At 36.2% G+C, this 22,177-nt stretch overlaps 2 protein-coding genes across 8 annotated transcripts in view; one reads left to right on the plus strand and one right to left on the minus strand.

The window, feature by feature from the left end:
• The window catches only part of pfn4 (profilin family member 4), a 28,209-nt gene that overhangs the window by 3,441 nt on the left and 2,591 nt on the right, over positions 1 to 22,177 (minus strand). The window contains exon 5 of one of the 4 annotated variants that reach the window (XR_007184993.1): positions 20,049 to 20,177. The exons of 2 other annotated variants lie outside the window; for them this stretch is intronic. The gene's annotated coding sequence lies outside the window, so the exon portion shown is untranslated. Of the gene's footprint in view, positions 1 to 20,048; positions 20,178 to 22,177 lie in introns of those variants that run through there. One more of the 4 variants, XM_048191509.1, reaches the window with a different exon arrangement.
• lpin1a (lipin 1a) lies at positions 380 to 22,151 on the plus strand. 4 transcript variants are annotated; one of them, XM_048191504.1, is made up of 21 exons: positions 380 to 563; positions 8,401 to 8,601; positions 9,530 to 9,625; positions 11,947 to 12,248; positions 13,677 to 13,766; positions 14,176 to 14,274; positions 14,541 to 14,667; positions 14,753 to 15,038; positions 15,160 to 15,253; positions 15,331 to 15,512; positions 15,757 to 15,850; positions 15,972 to 16,041; positions 16,947 to 17,039; positions 17,212 to 17,273; positions 18,658 to 18,796; positions 18,883 to 19,031; positions 19,127 to 19,213; positions 19,323 to 19,475; positions 19,566 to 19,680; positions 19,757 to 19,860; positions 20,076 to 22,151. In XM_048191504.1, exons 1-21 carry the CDS (start codon positions 495 to 497, stop codon positions 20,233 to 20,235), a joined length of 2,772 nt encoding a protein of 923 aa, XP_048047461.1. In that variant the 5' UTR covers positions 380 to 494; the 3' UTR covers positions 20,236 to 22,151. The 4 variants fall into 4 exon arrangements, with proteins under 4 accessions (XP_048047461.1, XP_048047463.1, XP_048047462.1 ...); XM_048191506.1 differs by having other exon boundaries at positions 440 to 580; XM_048191505.1 differs by lacking the exon at positions 380 to 563 and adding an exon at positions 5,407 to 6,357.

Consider the following 22,177-nt stretch of genomic DNA (forward strand, 5'->3'; position numbering starts at 1 on the left):
TATATATATATATATATATATATATATATATATACATACAAAATCTGCTATAATGTCATGTCCACTACAAAATGTTATCAAAGAGAATACATTTGAGATGTGGTGGAAATGGCATTTGTATTACATCTGCCTGAAACAGCTCTCAATTTTTCTCATTAACAACGCTTTGAGTTGGTTGTGCACGTGTATATGGTTGGTCTATAGATCACGTGTGCATCTTCCTTGTGAGTGATTATATACTAATTGTGAGAAAGCTGTAGTGATATCCACTCTCTCGGGGAGGGTCTGACCGCTTGAGGCTCTTCATGCCAGACCTCTCAAGTTTCGACTGTGGACACCATTCCAAGAACACACTTGGTAAAATTAGTATATGAAAACACCTTCAAGCCCAGTATATAGCTCGCCGCTCAGTTGTAAGCACAAGCATTGAGTAAGGACTAGTCTCAGCTTCGTAATAAAGGCTTATTTCATATAAGCGAGTGGATAATGGAATCATGATAGCAGAGGATCAAGTGGAAGGCTACGATGAGAGATTCGGCCCAAATGAGACGAGCTGGACATGGGTAACACACAGTGATTTGTCAGTTTAATATTCAATATGATGGACTAAAACACTGAAAACTGTCTGTCTGGATTTGATATTATTATAGACGTAATTTAATTGCTTTATTGTATTTAAAGCTTTAACTGTAGCTTGTCTCCCCTGTAGCTTTAGTGTAGCTTCATTTCTTACTCTCTGTAATTTTCTGCTGATTGTGGCCTGAAAGATTGTTCTGAAACAGTGATTGTTCTTATATGCCAGTGACAGGTTCTAATTTTAAGAATGAATCATCAGCATATTACAACACAGTTTGATTTTTGGATTTTGACAACAGTATTTGAGATATGTTCTTATGCATAGGACTAGCATTTAACATATAATTTGAATATTTATTATATTGTGATGTTTATTAATTACTCTATGCAACATGAGGAGTTTTCGCCATCTGCGAATCAAATGTCTGTTTGGCATGAATGGGGGACGGTCATTGACAGGGATACCATGAGCGTGTGTCTGTTTAGAGTCTGTTATGTGACCTAGAACCAAAGAGCATCAAGTGCGTCATTGTGTCAGGTTACATGGGCATTTCCAAATAGACGGACGAGGTTTGCATAACATTTAAGTGATGTAATTTGTCAAAGTATGTGTTAATAGGACATCCGTACAATATCATTTAATTTAAAAAAGAAACATCAGGTGTTTAATTAAAGGTCAGGGTATTTGGATATCTGGATCTGGTGTTCAGCAGGAGCAGTGAAGGTCAGGAACTGTACATTGTTGTATATTCACTGCTGCAGTCATTAAAGAATGAATGATTCATATTTTATATTTTCATATTTTACTGTTTGCTCTGAAGTGCAGTGTGATTAAATACAAACTAGACAACAGATGCAGGTTTATAATGATTCATGTAATTCAACTCCCTTTTAGGACATGCACTTTAAGTTTTATATGGACAATGCTACATCAAGACTGAAATAACTGATGTAAAGCTCTTAAGGTGATCATACTTTTTGAAAAATGTTGCTGGGCAATGTTGCTGAGCGATGTTGCTTGGGCACTTTCCCATTGAGAATGAGCAACAAAATTCCATCTGGATACTTCAGATCAAAATTTGTTGCCCATTCTCAATGGGAAAGTGCCCAAGCAACATCGCTCGGCAACATTGCCTGGCAACGTTGCTCAAAAATTTGCCTTGTATATCATCACCTTTAGCATACCACTGCAGCAGAGCAAGTCAGCTTGTGCTGAGACAAGGGAAACTGTTTTGCTGTTTTTTGAGAACAGAGTCTTTAGCTTGATTGACTATAAACAGACATCAGCATGATCTTCCAGCCAAGCCTGTTCTTTGGTTTCCAATTTTGTACTCTGTGTGGTGTGAGGGGTTTAGGAGAGACGAGATACAATATCACCGCTCATGTTCCTTCAACTTCAACATGTTAGACTACTTATTCCAAAAAGTCCAGTGATTCTCAGGGCTCAAGGGCCTTAAAATGACTTAAATTATTTATTAAAAAAAAAAAAAAGGGAAAAAAAGGGTTCCCACATTCTCTTCCTCATATATATATATATATATATATGCCTAAGTGTGATTTGTAGACCTGGGACCAGTTGCATAAACACTGACTTAGCAGTTTGTCAAGGGCTAATCAGCTTTACTTTTTAGTATAAAATTATCTTTTTTTTTTCCTTTTTTTTTTGTAACTGATTTAAAACAGTTATAAATAGTCTTAAAGAAAAATGATGACTAACCTTTAAGACAAGTCTTAGCAGCTTATGCAACCAGTCCCTGGAATTAACAAAATCTTAAAACGCAATGGCCATTTTTATAATGAATATACTTTTTTTTCTAGTTATGCCAAGCTCTACAATATGTTTTCGGGTAGTAATTGTGAGTAAATATGTTTGTTTGTTTTTTTAAGTTGGTGGAATGCCTGAAGAACATATAGCTCATTCAGACTCCAAAATTTAATAATTTTAAAGCATAATTATGTTTTATTTTTTATTTATTTATTATTTTTTATTATTTTTTTTTTTTTACAGAAACTAGGGGTGTCCATAGATTAAAATGAGATTTGAAAATAAAACTAGAACTAGGGGGCCTTTGGATATTGTTGTGGAGCCTTGGAGTCAAAAAGCCTGAGAACTTATTAAATATAAGATCTTATTTAATTTAATTAGGGTTGGTAATTTAAAGTGTTAATTTATTATGAATAATTGTTTAAAACATATGCAACAACAAAAATAGAGTTAATTTTTAAAAATATTTTTATTATAAAATGTTTTTTTTTTTAAATATATATATATATATATATATATATATATATATATATATATATATATATATATATATATATATATAATCTGAGAAATTCAGGTTTGATTTAGCACTTTTGAGTTTTTGAGTGTCTGCAGAGTTGCATACTGTCTATTTGAGAGGTGCTTAATTTGAGTTGCTGCACATTGTTACATGAACACACTTCCTCCACTTGTTTACAACCCAATCCCTCATTCTAACAGAGCAGAATCTCGTTTTACAGCCTATGGTACATACTGTGCTGCCCCGGGACGTCAAAAACACAATGGAGCGATGCAGAAAAACAGGCCCCACTTCACTGAAGAGTCTCAGTATCACCCTTCCCTCTTACAATAGTAAGGTCAGCAGTTTAGTCACATGACCCCACATGCCTTGTGTCACAGGCCCCCACTCTGATTGGTGGAGACAGCCCATCCCAGATGACTCCCCCTTCCTCCACGTGAACACATTCATGAGTTTTCTTGGGAATGTATTTTCACAATCAGTCACATGCTAAGCTTATAGAACAAAATGTTTAGAGTCATAGGACAGGTTTTAGAGTACATAAGATAGTATTTACATTTACTGTTAAATATAGTGAATCTTTCCATGGACAAAGTGTGATTGCAGTATGACTGATAAGAGACAGCAAAACAGAATATCAGAAAATAGTATGAAATGTTTGATATAAATATATCAGTGTTTATTAGTATCTTGACAGCTATGTCAACATATCTTATTCAGTTCCTTCACTAATATTTTTCTGCACTTGGACATTGTAATCACACAGAGCATTAAAAGTCTCCTTGGACTGCTCAGACCCCAGACCCTCTAAATCACATTCTCTGATTCTTAGAAACCATGCTAATGTTTCTGGAATGTACTCTAGTGTGCTGGTTTGTCCAATGGAGAGATCAATGCATCATGATGAAATAGAGAGCGTGCTGAGAGAATGCTGTGTAATCGGAGAGGTGGGCAGTCCTTTCTTTATATGGCAAGCTTCTCTTAGGTTGTTCGCTTGAACAGTGCTTCACAGAAACTTGCTCATGCACACACATACACATACTTTTGTCTTCTTTACTCACTCTTTTCAGAGAAAGGCAGCAGTTTCGGAACTTAAATACACACACACATTGTCCATCTAAAATTCCTCTTAAAGGATACCAGGGTTACCACAGTACACTACACTACAATAACTGCTATGTCAGAATGAGAAGAATGGATGCTTTTAGTGGCATGTGCAAATGGCATCTAAAGCAAAATCTTAAAATCAGTAAAGATGCATGTCTATGCATCATTGCAATTCTAAAGCTAAGTAATGCACTGTCTGTCATGGGATGTCTGATGAAGGCTTTGAAGTAGGCAGAAACATCACTGTTTTTAAAGAAATAGTCATGTTTGCAGAGCAAGTGTTGCAAGTGTCGCTTTTAGATAAAGTACCATGGTAATACCATGGTGTTATAGTAGCATTATAATCTTTGCAAGTAATGTAAATAGAATGGTACATGAATATGGTATCAATCAGTATATTTACCATCTGATAAACTCGCAGTACCATGGTATACTTTTCAAATCAATTCCCCAGAAAACGCTGATATATTAAATTCAATACAAAATTAATTCACCATGATTTTCTTAATCCCTCTGCGATTACTGTACAGCCTACATCTGGTATGCAACATGTGTTTGAGACATAAATGCCCTCACGCAAATAAAATATATTTCCCTGTATATGAATTATCAAAATGATTTAACAGTACATTTGAAAATATACAGAATAATATATTGTGTTAATATATTCCAATATATTGAATAATACATAATTTACTGCTTTTCATATATTGAAAAATGTCACAATATATTTACTAATATATCATAATGTATGTAATTGTATATTTAGTAATACACTTAATAATATATAGATGTACATGTGATAAGAAATGGTACTGCTTGTGTATAAATATATTGAAGATATATGTACTCATGCAGTATAAACACACACACATATAGAAATATGTTATGTAATATATTTCTTATAAATTACATTATAAATGTTTCCTATTTTCAAGCTAGTTAACAATAGCACAAGCAAACCCGCATGTACTAAAGTATTCTCTGCACAGCCGTAACATTTCAAATAAATTAATTACAGTTTTAGTGATATTTGGCCAATCGTCAATGTAACCACAGGGTCTACTCTTCAGCACAATGGTAACCTCAAAAACTCAAGACATACCAAAAAACCTTTAACAATACAAAATAATCCAACATTAAACACTAACAGATCTCCTCCTATATTGATATCGAGCAAAAACGCATGAAATAACATTTCATTTTAACATTTACTCTTCTTGAACACACAGAAGCAATGCTGGGAACTAGAAATCTGCTTTAACATTCTGTGAATATGTGTGTGTATATATATATATATATATATATATATATATATATATGTGTGTGTGTGTGTGTGTACATTCACATTTATATGGGAACATGTACGTGCAATATATGTACACATTAAAGGATAAAACTTAATGAATATTACATGTAATGCTATTTTTGTCTTAATATATAGCCATACATGATTAATGCATATATTGCAGTATATTGAAAAATATAAGCACTAGTTTCCATGGAAATGTATCATGTAATATATTGCATTATATTTTGCAGTATACGCCCATATATTTCTGTTCAGTAAGGGTGTTAAAAACCTTTTATTTTGACAGCATGTAATGGTAGTGGAATAATAATTAGTAAACCACCACTCACCCACCCACATGTCTTTTCTGTGATGACTTACAGCCACAGCCACAGCCACACACACACACACACACACACACACCCATGCTACTGTAAACATTCGATTGCCAGTTCAGCTGCTGCTGCTTTCCTGCCACGTGAGCAGAATTGTGTGTGTTAAATCCATTAAATGCAGTGCATAGTCAGCGTTACTTCACCACCGTAATGGTAGATTCAGCAAGCAATTATAATTACATATAAATTAGGCAAGAAATTAAAATGTAAAATGAGCTGTCATATTAGTGGACAACATATATTGCCTTTGACACTTGAGCGTTCTAGTCGCGTTGCGTTCTAGTCGCGTTGCGTGGACCAATCAAGTGTTTGATTGGTCCACTGACTGACGACGACGTCATGACTCCATCCACAAACGTAAAAGACGCGTCGCGCGCATACTATTGGATACAGTAGACTGTCAACGGGAGCTTATAGCTGTTTGTCGCGTCGCGTATTTAGCAGTTTAGATGGGTGCAAAGGGTTAACTGTGATGTCAGTTGCAGAGGCAGGGTCTGCTACTCACTGCAAGCAGTTTCCACCCTGCTTTAAATACAACGCCAACACAGACAGTCAGAGAACAGTGAGTCAAACGGTAGAGACAAAATACATATGAGCGAAGAGCAGCGAACAAATATCAACCGGTCCGGATTCAGCAGTGTACGAAGATCCACTAAGTGCATTTGAATGGCTGTCACATCCTAACGCGTCTGCCGCATCCCACGTATGTATTACAGGGAATTCCATCCTTCCCTGGTTTCTCATTTCCATCCTGTTTATAATCATCATCAAACGTAAATGAATGCATTTGTTTTGGTTAATATGCACAGTGAAAGGGGCTTCTCTTTTTATAGCACAATGGATGATTGTTTACATTCTTTGGACCTCTGCTCTGACTGTAATGATCCGTGACATTCGGTTTCTATAGCAATCATGCAGTTATCAAGACTTAACTTAGATTTACAAAAAAAATTATATTTTATATATATATATGGATCACCTTAGTCTGGAGGATATTTGGCTTTGCTCAGTGAGTCTTTGAGTGTTTGTGGGTATGGGCAATTATGCAATAGTTGTCCTGCAGGTCTAGTGTTAAATTAAGCATCATAGATGATGCACTGTACATTTGGATGCTTGTGCTATTATTGGCACCAGTATCTAACAGCAGAAGAACCATTCGAGCCATGTCAGTCCCATGTGATTATAGTGTCTGTGTATATGTAAAGGACCAGTCTGTTGTGTATGAACAATGAAGACTTACTTGAAGGTTTTTACATAATCCAAGGGTTACATCTAGAGGGCAAATTATTTGGGTTAATAAGGTTGTCAGGTTTTCTAAGAGCCAGAGTACCCACAGTCATGGAAAACCTAGAAAGATTTTAAAAGTGTGATTTCCAGGCCTGTAGTGAAAATACATTCTTGCATTTCCCTCAAGTATTTCACTTGCTTAAAATATTTGACCACATGCAGCTTCAATTTGTCTGTTGAAGGTCATTTGTACAGTCCTAATATAAATGTTTAATTCTGTTAATTCAGAAAATTGGCACTGAAATACAAATGGAAATCCGTCAAGAAAAAAAGATTTCTAAATAAATCCTTTTGCCAGTAATCATGAACAGATGGAATGGTCATAAGCTAGTCAAAAAAATTCATAGGTCAACAAGTGTGAGGACTCTGACAAGCATGCATACAAAATAATTTTTCTCCTCATTAATGCCAGGGAAACTTGTTGTTCCTTGTGTGATCTACACAAGACCTAGATCGCATATTGTAATAGTGCACACACTTTTTTTTTCTCAGAAACTTGCAATTAGCTAATTACTTTAATCATTACGTGTTGTTAACTACAGAGAGGCAATAGTTTTCTGGGTTGGTAAAGCATGCAATGGGGCAATGCTTAAGAAGGAACACCACTTGTAATCCTTTTTCGAGCAATGTCATTGTGTCTACCACTTGAAGTCTTTAGGGGTTTCAATGATATTTTACCTTTCACCCAAATTGCCAAAGAGATCTGGGCTTGAGTTAAGCAAGAAAGCATGTTTTTGCTCTACAGGTTTTTTTTTTTTTTTTTTCTCCAGTAAACCTGCAGCTGCAAATCTTTGCACAATCATAGAAGACAATGTTCAGAGATGTCGAATATGTTTTCATGTTATTGCATGGTTTAGTGCCACAATACCTGTCTGACAGTTTAGCTGTCTACACCACAAGACAAAATCTCCGTTCTTCTGATTCTGGCTTTTTAACTGTTCCTTCAATGCGTTTTACCATGCGTTCTATGGGTGACCGGGCTTTTTCTTCTTTGGCTCCAAAACTCTGGAATTCTCTTCCCACTGAGATTAGACTTGCTGAATATTTTAGTGTTTTTAAAAAAAGTTTATTATTGGTATTATCATACTCTCTTAACCCAGAGATGGCTCATCAAAACAACAGTTGCCTTTACAGAGTTGACTGTGTACTTTCACACAAAAAGCTACTCATGTTAGTGCTGAAGTGCACAGAGAAATATATTGCTTGACATAATGATAAAATTATCAAGTACTTGTTTGTTAAATGTAAGAGAGTATCAGATAACATATTCTCTCAGGGAGTGCCACAAGCTGAAACAAACAAAATAAATTGATACATTTTAATAATTAAATGGAAAATCTAAATAAATAGATTTTAAGATGGTGCTGATTTGAGTGGTTTCAGTTATGTACACCCCTTGCACTGTGTCCACTTTAGACCCCATGTCCCCCTTTAAAATCTAGAAATCTCTCTGTTTCAGAGTCAGACCATGAACTACGTGGGTCAGTTGGCCGGTCAGGTTTTCGTGCAGGTGAAGGAGCTGTACAGAGGGCTGAACCCTGCCACCCTCTCCGGCTGTATTGATGTCATTGTGGTGCGTCAGCCGGACAGCACTCTGCAGTGCTCGCCTTTTCATGTCCGTTTTGGCAAGATGGGAGTGCTGCGCTCACGGGAGAAAGTGGTAAGCACTAGTGCAGGCATGTTTTAGGGTGGCAGTGCACGAGATATGTACTGTATATATTTGCAGCTTACAAACTCGCTGATTCATCTTGTGTGTGTTAAAGAGATATTTACTCACCCTTATGTTAATCCCTCAAACTTGTATAGAGGGTTTTTTTTTTATTTTAACAAAAGGATTTTTAAAGTCTTCAAGATCCAAACAGAACCAACAAATACCAAGTGCTTTTAAAAGTCTTGGAATAGTGTCTTACTGTGTTTTTATTGTGCTTGTTTGTCCCAGTGAGGTTTGTCACGTCACACAAGCACATTCAAGCTTCTGCAAGAACCAGTGAGGTTTGTTCTTTTGTGCATCAAGCAAGCATTTTTTAGCTTCTGTTTACCATATTTAATGGGCTTTATGTATGATCAATTTTTAAATGTGAATACAAGCCTAAATTAAATCAGTTCATTGTATGAAGTGATCCAGTCTCTTCAGAAGACCTTGATTAAACTGTTTAATTCATATGGATTACTTTTACAAAGTCTTCTTTTTTTTGTACTTTTTAATGTGTGAAAGATTTGGTTGTGTAGACTTTAAATGGATGGACAAAAGTCATGAGAGAATATTAAAAATATCTTCATTTGTGTTCTAAAGACATGAGGGTGAGTAAATGACATCAGAATTTTCTTTTTTGGGTGAACTATCCATTTAAGACATGGTAATCCTGTCCAATGTCCAGAACGTCTGGTGTCACATATCAAGAAAAATATATCAAAGCCATGGACATATGGACATAAATAAAGTCTTTTAAGTTGCAGACTTAAGGGAACAGCAGTTGTTTGAAGATGAGATAAAATTAGCATTGTCATTGACTTTGTGTTGCACATGGATTACTGTTGTAAATTGTCTTTATTATAGTGACAGCTTTCCTTGTTCCCTTTCTCCTCAGGTTGACATTGAGATAAATGGGGAGCCGGTCAGTTTACAAATGAAACTGGGTGAAAATGGAGAGGCATTCTTTGTCAAAGAAACAGAAAGTGATGAGGTGAGTACTGGTGTCCTGTGTCAAACAATAAATCCTGTAGCGTTTTTTTTTATGCCGGCCAAGGGTCTATGTGAACTGAGAAATGCAACACGATGTATGCAAGTCTCTTCGTGAGTACCATAGCTTGAAATCTGAACTTGATTACTGGAAACAATCTCACTGCACGCATTCTGTTACCTGAGCTTGAACACTTTGCTCTAGAACTCTGCCAAGGCCACTGTTGTCCTGTCTAAAACTGGACCCAACTTTCTGCTGCCCTGCTTGAAAGAAAAAGCTGGCCAGTTTAAAGGGCAAAGTAATGCACAGGAGAAAAGCCCTGAAACACTGTCCGACTGCTGAGATAAGAAAAGCTTATGTCGTGTAATGTTGGTTATCCTCCTGGCTTAGTCTTCCCCTTCCTCATTACTTTCTGACCACAGATGGTTTCTTGCTCATCACAGGCACAAATGCCTGAGATGAATATCTGCTGAGGTACACTGCGTTCGGTAATTGCTAGAATGGCTCCCCTGGTTAGCGCTCATGTGGAACATTCTAGCTTTTGAAGGATTGTGACAGTGGCTGAAAAGAGCACTTGTCCTAAGATCCCTCAACCATTGCCTTATGCTACTGAAATAATGTTGTTCTTTTTGACATACAGCGGTGTAACAATATTATGTTCTCTCTAAATTATGCTGGCAGAATCACTGACCATTTGCCTGAACCTGTTTTGCTTCATTTGACTAAATATAGCCAATAGCAAACAAATGGCTATCACTGGATTGCATGCACAGGAATATGAAATTGCTACACTCCTAACTAAAGTAATTTATGTAAATATGATATCCTGTTTTAAATACAAGTGTTACACTTCTAGAGAAGGACATTTAATACATTGGATGCTTTGGTGTAGTATTTTAGGAGATGATTTTCTAGATATGTATGTAATGGCACTTCGCCTGAACAATGACACTGTTTTCTTTTATAGCTGCTGTACAGCCAAAATTAACTCTGTTTGCATCATTTTCCTGTTATCACTGTAAAGCTGCTTTGAAACAGTCTGTACTGTAAAAAAGCGCTATATAAATAAACGTGAGTTAGAGCTACCCTATATATTCATATTTACATCTCAGAACAAAGCCTACCACAATGTTTAATATCTTTTATTTAATGTATTAGCAATGAACATTAAATAAACATAAAAATAAAATCAAAATGTAGTTGAAAAAGTTCAAAAAATAAATATTTTGTTAAAAATTAAAACATTTGATACTTTTCATGCTTTATTACTTTTATGTATATGTTATTCTATAGAATTAGCAGAAGTAGTTCTACCCCTAATTCTAAAAATGGACACCAAAGTGCCCCATGTTCACGGACTGCCGGTTACATAACTGCTTATTCTCTCTCAAGGTTAGAGTATGTTTTAGACTATGGTGTGAGCATGACACAAACATAATGCGTGTTATTTAGAATCAGTTTTAAGACAGAAGAGGCCTTTGACTGAAGTGCAGCGAACATGGGATTGTTTTGTTGGCAGTACAAGAAATTACAAGATTTTTTTGGAATATCATACACAAAAATATGACATATATTATTCAAATAGGTATCCTGAAAACTCACACTTGTCTCTGTGTCAGCCAAATGGCTCTGTTAAGGGTAACATGCCATGCACTTACTCTGTAACAGCTATGCACTTACGTTTTATGAAGCCAGATATTTATAATGAAACATGCAGCGATCTATCACATGGCATTAAGGTCACAGTGTTGTGCTTCTTGGATTTAAGCAGACACAGTCTAAGGATACAGTTTACACTGATGTTCATATTATATGAATGAATGGTTGTATTTGCAGATAGAGTTTTTTGTAAGGGAACTGTTTGCCTACAACACACCATAGCAAGGTCCAATATTAACTTTTTGCAACACCTATTTCTAAATATAAAATAGGTCAATAAAAAAATACTTGAATATTTGCTACAAACAAGTCAAGATGTTGTCCTCCAAACGGAAAGGAAAAAAAACATGAAGAAACCCTGAGCAATACATTTGTTATTGTAATTACTAATCTTTATTAACATTAGTTAATGAAAATACAGTTGTTCATGTTAATTCACTGTGCATTAACTAATGTTAACAAGATTTTAATAATGTATTAGTAAATGCTGAAATTAACATTAACAAAGACTAATAAATGCTATAGAAGTGCAGTTTATTATTAGTTCATGTTAACTAATGTAGTTAACTAATGAACCTTATTGTAAACTGTTACCAAAAAACTAAAAATGCAACAACTCCCTAAAGTATGTCTAAATTTCATACTATTTATTACTCTGTCTACAGGAGATGGTGCCATCCCACTTGGCTACATCACCCATCATTTCAGAAGGCTCTGCCCTAATGCAAGCCCAAGTGGGAAAAGGCTTGTCCCGTCTGTCTGAGTCTGGAAACGGAACCTCCATTCAAAGCCTGGGCCCCATGCAGTCCCCTGGTGACAGTTCAATAATGAAGAAGAGGAGGAAGAGGAGGAGAAAATCTAAAGTTGACAGCATGAAGCGAGAGGACAATGGAGACTTTTCAGAAGATGAGGACATGTTTACCATCGACATGAGTTCTGATGATGACACAGTAGCTACAGGCAGCAGGTCAGAACAAACAGTATGGAGAACGTTTTTTAATTGGAGAAATATTATTATGCACATTAAATTTCATATCGATCTGAGCCTGTATGATTTTTTTTTTCTTCCATGGAACACAAAAGCAGAAATTTTGAAAATCTATGCCATTTTTTTTCCATACCAGGGGCTGTCAAGCACCAAAATTGAAAAGAAACAGAAGTAGACCATATGAATTATTTGCACATTCAAATTTATCACATTGCAATTGTTTTAGAGACATGTAAAAGCCAATGTCATTTGGTATCACTGACGTCAACCTGTTGTGGCACATTTTGATGGGCTTTTTTTGAATACATGAGAACTTTGAGTTTTGAGAGCTGCGATGGATGGCATTGTGGTGTCTTTTGGAGCTTGAAATCCCCTGGTCACCATTCACTTTCATTATATGTGGCTAAATGGGGATGGTGGTCTTGCCAAGATCTCACATTGAATCTAAATCACACTTTTCTGGGAGTTCAGCTTGGCAGAAGCTGTGGAGCTTAATTTATTTCCTGTGTAGAGCATAGAGGACAAACACATGCAACATGAAAGGCAAAACAGATGGTTCTGTAATGAGAGATCCTCCTTCTCTTAACCCATCTGAAATCACTACAAATTATGTGATTGCAGTGGCATAATTTGTTTGCTGCAAGTATGCTGGAAAGATTCCAGTTGCAGTGTTCTTGGGATGTGGGCTGTGTCTGTTTGTTCACTCTTCGAATAAGCTTTGCAATGGAGAGAGAGGCAAAGTGGAGAAAAATAGGTCGCCAGTCCCACTGCTGAAGTAAACAAGCAGCTCAAACAGCCCCTCCAATGTTTTTCCACGAAATCCATGAAACCATGCCAGTTCTGGCTCCAGCTCGAGGGGAGTCCTTTGTAATGCTGGGCAATCTAGCATTACCCACACATATCCAAGGAAAGAAATGATTTGCATTGCAATATAAATCAGTTTAACAACATCCTTTCTCTTCTTACATTCCCATGGATGACAAATTATGTATTTTATCTGTTCTATCTGGATAAGCAGATTCCACTACACTTAAGTCAACTACATGCCTTGCATTACCAAGAAACTGTTTCCCAGGTACCAGTAATAAATTTAAAAAGTGACTGTAAAGGCCACTGGGAAAATGCTGTTCACAAGGCCAAAAAAGAGTCAGCTGGGAAGTAATGTAACTCAAGAATGTGTTGCTCAGTAAAGCAGCAGTTTGAATCCAGAGACTATGTCTTTAGAATCCCCTCAATGCTTTCTGTCTTCTTGGAAGAATGAGCCTGTTAAAGACAATCACTTCAGATTATCCTGGTTTGTCTATGTGCATGGAACATCTAAATCGACTTTAAATGTGTACATCGTCTTACTCTTTCCTTTTGCGAGTGTATATACTTATGTCTGCCTATACTTGCATGTGTTTTTAGAGCCATGTCACATGAACTGTTTGCTGAGCAGGTGAAAGGAACTAGCAGCACATACAAACAGTCTGAAGGGAACTGGACTGGTGTTCAAAGGTACGCTTACTGGTATTTTTCAAAAAGATGTAGTTAGAGGGAGCCAAGTTGTGGTCACACTGCAATTATGACAAACAAAGTCACAATTGCAAGTTACAGTAAATGTATTTAATATATTGCAAAAGAGACAACAATGTACCATGACTAGTATAGAACACCAAAAGAGCCTCTCAACTATATATATGAGACTGTACCGAAGGCTAGATTAATCATCAGTAAACTGTTGCCCAGCTACAGTATGGTGATTAAAATGATAATATATCATAATGCACAATACATGCCAAAACATTTAGCTGTATTTATTCTACAACAGACTTGTTTAGTATTGTGCTTAAATATTGATTTTTTTCTATATATGAGATTCATATAATGGACATTTGAATCTAAAGCTTTGTTTTCTGACCCACAGTACAGGGCTGGAGAAGACATGCTCTTTACCCATTCCCACCAATTCGGGATTATCCATTTCCTGCCCTCAACAAACAGCCATGTTCCAGTCCACATACAGGTAACCACTGCAGTCACCATGTAATGTAAATAAACTTGCAACAAAGCCATAAGGTTTCACTTAAGCTTAAAAAAGTCTCACATTTCTGTAGTGTATTGCCCAATTTTAAGATTTTTGCTTTGTTTGTCAAGCATGGAATTCAGTTTTGCAGTATAAGGAATGAAAAGGCATTCTTACCAGCTTATTTCACTACAGCTGTATAAATACAAACCAACAATTAATCTAAATATTTCTCAATGTCTCCATCTCATTCCTCCCTACTGCAGTCCAAATAGCTCCTTGCCATCTACACCCAAGAGTGATTCCGAGTTGCTGGCCAGTCAGAGAGGTAAAGAGAAACCTGACAACCCTGAGATGCTGTGGACATGGGGAGAGCTGCCTTATGCTGCCAAGGTACAGTAATCACTAGCTATGCCACATGGCCACAGCAAATTAACAAACCTGAATCCATTAACTGTACATCTTCCTTTTTACACAGCCTTCATTCCTGATGCCCCTGTCAGAGCCCATGGTGGTGACACCAAGATCAATCCCACCTTCTGAAAGTACGCACTTCAGAGCCATCACTGGGGATGGAACGGTGGAGTCTCAGGGCAATGATGTGTATGTGCCTAATCTCAGGGCTGGAGAGGCAACATCTGCCCCTGCTGTGGATGTGGAGGCCATCAGTGCAGCCGCCCATCTTATCACAGACTTAGAGGAGGGCCGTCACAGTCCTGGGGCTCATGCCATTAGCAAGACAGACTCTCCATCCAAGAGAAAAGGTAGAGAACATTTTTTTTTCTGGCATATGGCATTAAATATGATCTCTGAAATGATGTTTTACAAAGTAGGACACTTTGGCTATTTAAAACATGTATAACTTCACAATACATCAATTCCTAGACAAAAGGAGCCGGCACTTGGGATCAGATGGAATATATCTGGATGACATCACAGAGTTGGAACCTGAGGTGGCAGCCTTGTACTTTCCAAAGAGGTAAATTACTGATTATGTTTAAACAATGTAAGTATTTTAAATTATATTTAATTGTTAAATTTATTTCTGTTGTTCAGTGATGGAGCAACTTCTGTGAGGGGTGGGGCAGATCCGAGAAGTGCAAATCAGTCCCCTCAGTCAGTGGGCAGCAGTGGAATGGACAGTGGGGTGGACAGCTTTTCTGACCAGTTAGGAGACTTGCCTCATATTGCCATCTCTCTATGTGGAGGATTGTCAGAAAACAGAGAGATCACTAAAGGTAAAAGGAGAAGTTGTGATGTGTATTTTAATATATTTCTTTACTGTCAGCTTTGATTAAAAACAAAAAACAAACAAACAAAAATCTTACTGACACAACTTTTCAAAGGTAGTATAAAATAATGTATTTTCAGTTGCTGTTCAATTATTATGTAGACTCTGTATTAATACCCAGTTTTCTTCTAGATTTCATTAGCTGGGTAAGTAATTAAGCAATTAAAGTCTTCACAATCTTTCATTCACAGAGGAATTCGAGGAACGAGCAATATCTTATCAAGAGTTTGCAGATAATCCATCTATCATTGATGATCCCAACCTGGTCGTAAAGATTGGAACCAAGTATGTCATGTGTGCCACATAAAAAAACTTATAGCAGTGTCAAAATACTCATAACCTTAGAAATAAGTAGTTTATTTAATACATTTATTAATTATTTCATGTTTTTTTTCTCCCCACAAAGGTATTATAACTGGACCACAGCTGCTCCTATCGTACTGGCCGTGCAGGTTTTTCAGAAGCCCTTACCAAAGGTAAGGACTGCATAAACAACACACACGTGTACATAAAGGTCTTTAGGTATCCATCCAACACTGACAATGTGACCTTGTAGTAGTTTAAATAAAGCTCATTTAAGCTTGTTAATATCAAACTCAAACATTGGTTGATTGGTGATGTATATACACTGAAAATAGGTGACTTAACTTTAGTTCCATCAGTAAAAGATACTTGATATCATACAAACTTTTCACCAATTCATTAAATGGATTTAATGTATTTACAATTTACCTAATAGTTTAAAGAATTCTTTATTTGAGCATGGGATACATGTGCCCCCTGCAGGTGCATTACAACAAAGAAAATGTTCACTTGGAAACCTCTTTGTCCTGCATATACAAATAATAATAATAATAATAAAACTACTGTACTGTCTCACTTTTGAATATCTATAATTTTTTGGACACCTCTGCTTATTTAGCATAATTTTTACTTAAAGTCAGTACAGACCCAATTACTGGATTGTTTAAATAGGTAAACGATAAAATACATCACAGTGGTGTTTCTGTATTGTTTGTCTTCTCCTGGCGAGTGTTTCATGGCTTTTTAATGTCCTTGTGTATACTGCACCCCGACTCTCATGGCACTCCAGGGGTTTTAAATTTTGTCTCTTCCCTCCTCCTTGTTTTTCTTCTTCTTTTTAATTGATCTCCCCTCATCCCATCCCATTGTGCGCCATTGCGCTAAGTATTCCTGTCTGAGTTATGTCTACTCTGCTCTTGGTTTCTTCACATACTGTTTTCCTAGCGTGTTCGGCACTAGTCCTGTACGTTTTTGTGAATTTGTGTTTATTTATTAGCTGCATGTGTGTTTAGTCACAGTCATCCTGTCATTTAGTTTTTGAGTTTTGAGTATCAGGGGCTCTGTACGTTTGCTCCAGGCCACAGTTGAGAACATCATGAAGGAGAAGATGCCCAAGAAAGGAGGACGCTGGTGGTTCTCATGGCGGGGCAGAAACAACAGCTCCAAATCGGTATGTTTGCATTATTGCATATGGTAAATAATTGTGAACTTAATTAAAGGTAAAGTGTTACCAGATTTATCCAAAGACATTTTGACTTCTCGCAGGTTTGCAAATATTATGTATATAATAAAAGCATGCAAATCAAAGTATAGCTGAGTTACTGTGATTCTTACTGCAACAGGAATCAGCATCAGACCAGATTGAAGGTGGAGAGGAGTCTATAAGAACAGGAACTGTGAGCAGGTAAAAGTTAAACCTAATGTATTACATTTAGAAAAACAACAATGGGTCTCATTCACTAACCGTGAATCTGTGTACGAACGTTTTCATGAACAAATCATGCGAGTTTCTGCATAAAGATTCAGTTTGTGTTATGTACATTTGGCTAGTCAGAGGTCTTTAATCTGGGCCTGTATTAAAGATGTTTTTGTGTTTGAACTTGTGTGAGGATGGCACACTTGGCATTGCTCGAGGATCTTGCTGCACTTGCTCTCAGCGCGTCTTTAGAGAGATTCATGTTTGCTGAGAGTGACAAAAGGGTGTACAGAAAGCCCTTATATGAACATGGTTTGGGCATGTTTTATGCAAATTAGAATACCCCAAATTCATTAACGTTCGATCAGAGTTAAGAACAAATCCATGTGCGTATCAATACGAATAATCCATGCAATTATTAGTGGATGAGACCCATTGTTCTTGCTAATTGGGTCATATGTTGTATTTTTTGAGCACTTTTTAGCTGAAGTACAGTTGTATAATATTAAGGTATGTTCACACCAACTGGAACGTTCAATATGAACATTCAATTCAGTTTTCACATGAAATACGTCTGTGGGCAGAATAAAAATGCAAATTCACTCTCCAACAGTAGGTGCACTAGGTTCCTTTGCTATTCAACTTCTTGGTATGAACAGGCCTTTAATCAAGGTCTCTTGCATCAAAAAAAGTTATGATATTAGTTTAACATGAACATTTTACGCTGTCTCTCAGGCCTTTAGAACTAAACAGACTCAAAGAGAATTACAGTTCTTGGTGAGATTTCTATATAAGTAACTACGAAATCAGGTCTCAAAATATGTGACCCTGGACCCCAAAACCAGTCATAAGTCACACGTGTATATTTGTAGCAATAGCCAACAATACATTGTATGGGTCAAAATGATTGATTTTTCTTTTATGCCAAAAATCATTAGGATATTAAGTAAAGATCATGTTCCATGAAGATATTTTGTAAATTTCCACCCGTAAATATATATATATAAAATATTTTTGTGAGTGGATTTGCATTGCTAAGGACTTCATTTGGACAACTTTAAAGGCCTCACCCTCAGATTCCAGATTTTCAAGCCAAATCTCAGCCAAATATTATCCTATACATACATACAATACCATAACATACAATACCATAACAAACCATACATAAATGGAAAGCTTATTTATTCAGCTTTCATATGATGTATAAATCTCAATTTAAAAAAAATTGACCCTTATGACTAGTTTTGTGGTCCAGGGTCACATATGTCATATCAATCAAAATTCGAACATAAATGCATTTTATAGCATTGAGAATGTAGGTTTATAGAGTATGCATCATTTTGGACTAGCTGGCGGTGTTATTTTTTACTAGATTAAAGGATGAATCATCATCCAGTGAAGATGACAGTGAAAGTGCTAAACAGAATCCTGTGAGCAATCAGCCTGAAGTTCTCCACAGCTCTGGAGGCCACTGCTACAGAAAGACTCTTCGTTTGTCCCCAGAACAGCTAGTAAGCATCTCCATTTTCAATAAAGCAATCAGAGACTACGGTATGTAATGGAAACCCATGCTACAAGCATGTTCTTTTTTTCTCAGGCCAGTCTGCACTTAAAAGATGGCCCCAATGATGTGGTCTTCAGCGTCACCACCCAGTACCAAGGCACCTGTCGCTGTGAGGGCACCATTTATCTGTGGAACTGGGATGACAAGATAGTGATTTCAGATATTGATGGCACCATCACAAGGTGAGACACCTTATGTGAACTTCCTGAGGCAATATAATGGGCTTGACAGATGTAAAAAATGAAGTATGCAGTATAAATTGCAAAGTCTCTTTCAGGTCTGACACCCTGGGCCACATATTACCGACACTGGGTAAAGACTGGACTCATCAGGGTATTGCCCGACTCTACCACAGAGTCAGCCAGTGAGTCACACACCACATACAGAGCATGTCACATCTATCAAATGTGAGAAAAAAAGATTTTTGGTCCTTTTTAAAATGTCTAATATATCTAAAACTCATTGTCAAACAGGAACGGCTACAAATTTATGTACTGTTCAGCTCGGGCTATTGGCATGGCTGATATGACCCGGGGTTACCTGCACTGGGTTAATGAAAGAGGCACTATGCTACCCATGGGACCGGTGCTGCTTAGTCCTAGTAGTCTGTTCTCTGCATTTCACAGGTCGGAACACACACAAAACACATACTGTATAGGCTTTAAATAATAATGTTAATGTCATATAGTAACTAATGTCTTTTCTTTCAATTTCAGGGAGGTCATTGAGAAGAAGCCAGAAAAGTTTAAAATCGAATGTCTGACCGATATTAAAAATCTGTTCTATCCAAACACAGAACCTTTCTATGCTGCTTTTGGAAACAGGGCAACAGTAAGTACTAGTAGCAAAATTTGCAAAACATTGCCTTTATTTTATGCAAATCTCTAAGGGACGTTCTTCTCTCTAGGATGTTTATTCATATAAAGAGGTGGGAGTGCCTCTGAACAGAATATTCACTGTGAATCCTAGGGGAGAGCTCATCCAAGAACATGCAAAGACCAACATATCATCGTAAGTGATCTAATTAAAACATTTCTCAATTTAAAAGAAAAATTACCAACTTTGCATTAAAGCTTACCCTGTTTTGGGATGGTTTTATTTCTTTTCTCTCTCTCTCTCTTTTTTTTTTTTGCATTATGACATTATTATATAGTTTGGAGCTTGACAGTCTGACAGTAAATTTTGAAAAAAACAAACAAAAAAAAACATTCTCGCTTGTTTTACAGTTATGGCCGTCTGTGTGAGGTCGTAGATCATGTCTTCCCTCTTCTGATCCGAGGGAACACCACCGACTTCCCCTGTTCAGACACTTTCAGCCAGTTCACCTTCTGGAGAGAGCAGTTACCAGAGGTAGACAAGCAGGATCAACATGCTGAGAGCAGCTAAAAGGACATAAAGCGAACATCATCTGCAAACTCAGCTCAAACGCTGCACTGCCATAGGTATTACTCTACGCACAAGCAACTTAGCACTTTGCAGACCGCATGCCGCCCTCTGCCTGTTCCTTCATTATTATTTTACTCTTTTAACAAACATTTAACATTTCTTTGTGTTTTAATGTTTTGTTTAACTCCCAATAGGCTGAATCTGGTAGCATATCATGCAGCTCATATTAGGGAATTTTTTTGCTCTGTATTTGTTTATTGATGATGGTACAGTTAGTGCCAAATGCATTATTCATAACCAACATGGCAATTACATTATGCTATTAAAATTCTTTCCCTTGGCGTTGTCCAAGGGTGTAAAGATGTATGAGGGAATACAATTATTTTAGTACATAATAAAAAAATGTTTTTGAACATTTGTCATAAAACATTCAGAGAGAAATTTAAAAGTTTCATGAAAATTAATAACAATAATAAATTAACTCAGATGTAGATCTAAAGCCAGCTAGTCTATCTCAGGTGTTATAGAATTTTCACAAGGTATTCTTTTGAAACTTAAAGTGACCTTTCATAACAACAACAACAACAACAACAACAACAAAAATCAAAAATGTTGGTTTTTGCATATTCTTTGACATTTAAATTATTTTATGACTCCATTTCCTTAAGAACAAAACAACAAATGCAAGTGGTTATTACTTAATTTTCATCTTGGATAACTTCTTACCACATACACACTTTACATTTTGCCAAATGTTTATTACTGTATGATAAATTTGCATTCCTTATTATTTGTGTGTATTTTATGTAAAGTACATATCTCTGACCAGCAGAAATTAATCATGCAAAAATTGATTTTGTCATATGTCAAACCCGTTCGCATGTTTAAAAAAAACAAACTATACAAAAGCAAACATCAATGCAAAGAACACTCAGGTCATGAAGTATTTCCTACCTGTAATAATTCCTTCCTATTAATATCATATTTAATACATCTTAATCATTTTTATAAAATATAATTACAACACCTGAGAGGAAAAAAAAACATTTTAGCTTATTTCAGTAATTAAAATACCCAGATTCATGGTGCATCCTATTATCTTGTTTTTTTGTTTTTTTAATAACTTTATATTCTACCAACACCTCTACCCAATGGTATGTATTGTTTCAGTCTTATTAAAGGATGAAATGGATTGTGTGTTTTGAAAGCACTGTATAATAGAATATATTATATGTCTCTAGTGAAAGAATAAGGGTTTTGTGTAATACATAAATGGACAACAAGCTCTTGCTAGTTGTTGCTCCAACTTTTATTTAACATAAGTGAATGGATAATCTGTGGTTTTCCAAGGTTATCAAGGAGCACATTAAATAAGCACTGATGTGATGCATGAATGATAAGGGGGATTTAGGGACTGGTTTAAATGTGTAAAACTGTGTATTTTAACATAAATCATGTGTTATTGTTCTGCAAAGAAAAATAGAGTATATGATGTAGATGTGTGCAACATGAAAATGCAATTTGTACTGATTTCTAATTGGTTCAGTTGGCGATACAGACTAATGACAGATAACTGCTACAAACTTCAACACTGTGAATGATCAGGTCAAAAATCTGCTCTCTTTACATGTCTTACAATATTTAAATTTAAAAAATTGCTGAATAATACAAGACTGTGGTTCCCATCCCATTTTTCCTGCTCGTATGAATAGTAACAGCCATAACATTCATTTACGACAGTTTTTTTTTTTCTCTCTATGGAGTTTTATATTCTTTCTGTGAAAGATCTTGTTGCCTAAGTTGTGGCAGTTGATTTTGTTTGTCATTATGTTCAGTGTTGAGATGTGAAACTACTGTTGTGTGTATATTTTAAGATGCCAAATCTCAATATGTAAATTAAAACCCCACAACATGAATCCAAAAACTTGCTTTCTTGTTTGTC

Source organism: Megalobrama amblycephala, linkage group LG5 (assembly GCF_018812025.1).
Source record: "Megalobrama amblycephala isolate DHTTF-2021 linkage group LG5, ASM1881202v1, whole genome shotgun sequence".
In the NCBI taxonomy this organism is placed as follows: Eukaryota; Metazoa; Chordata; class Actinopteri; order Cypriniformes; family Xenocyprididae; genus Megalobrama; species Megalobrama amblycephala.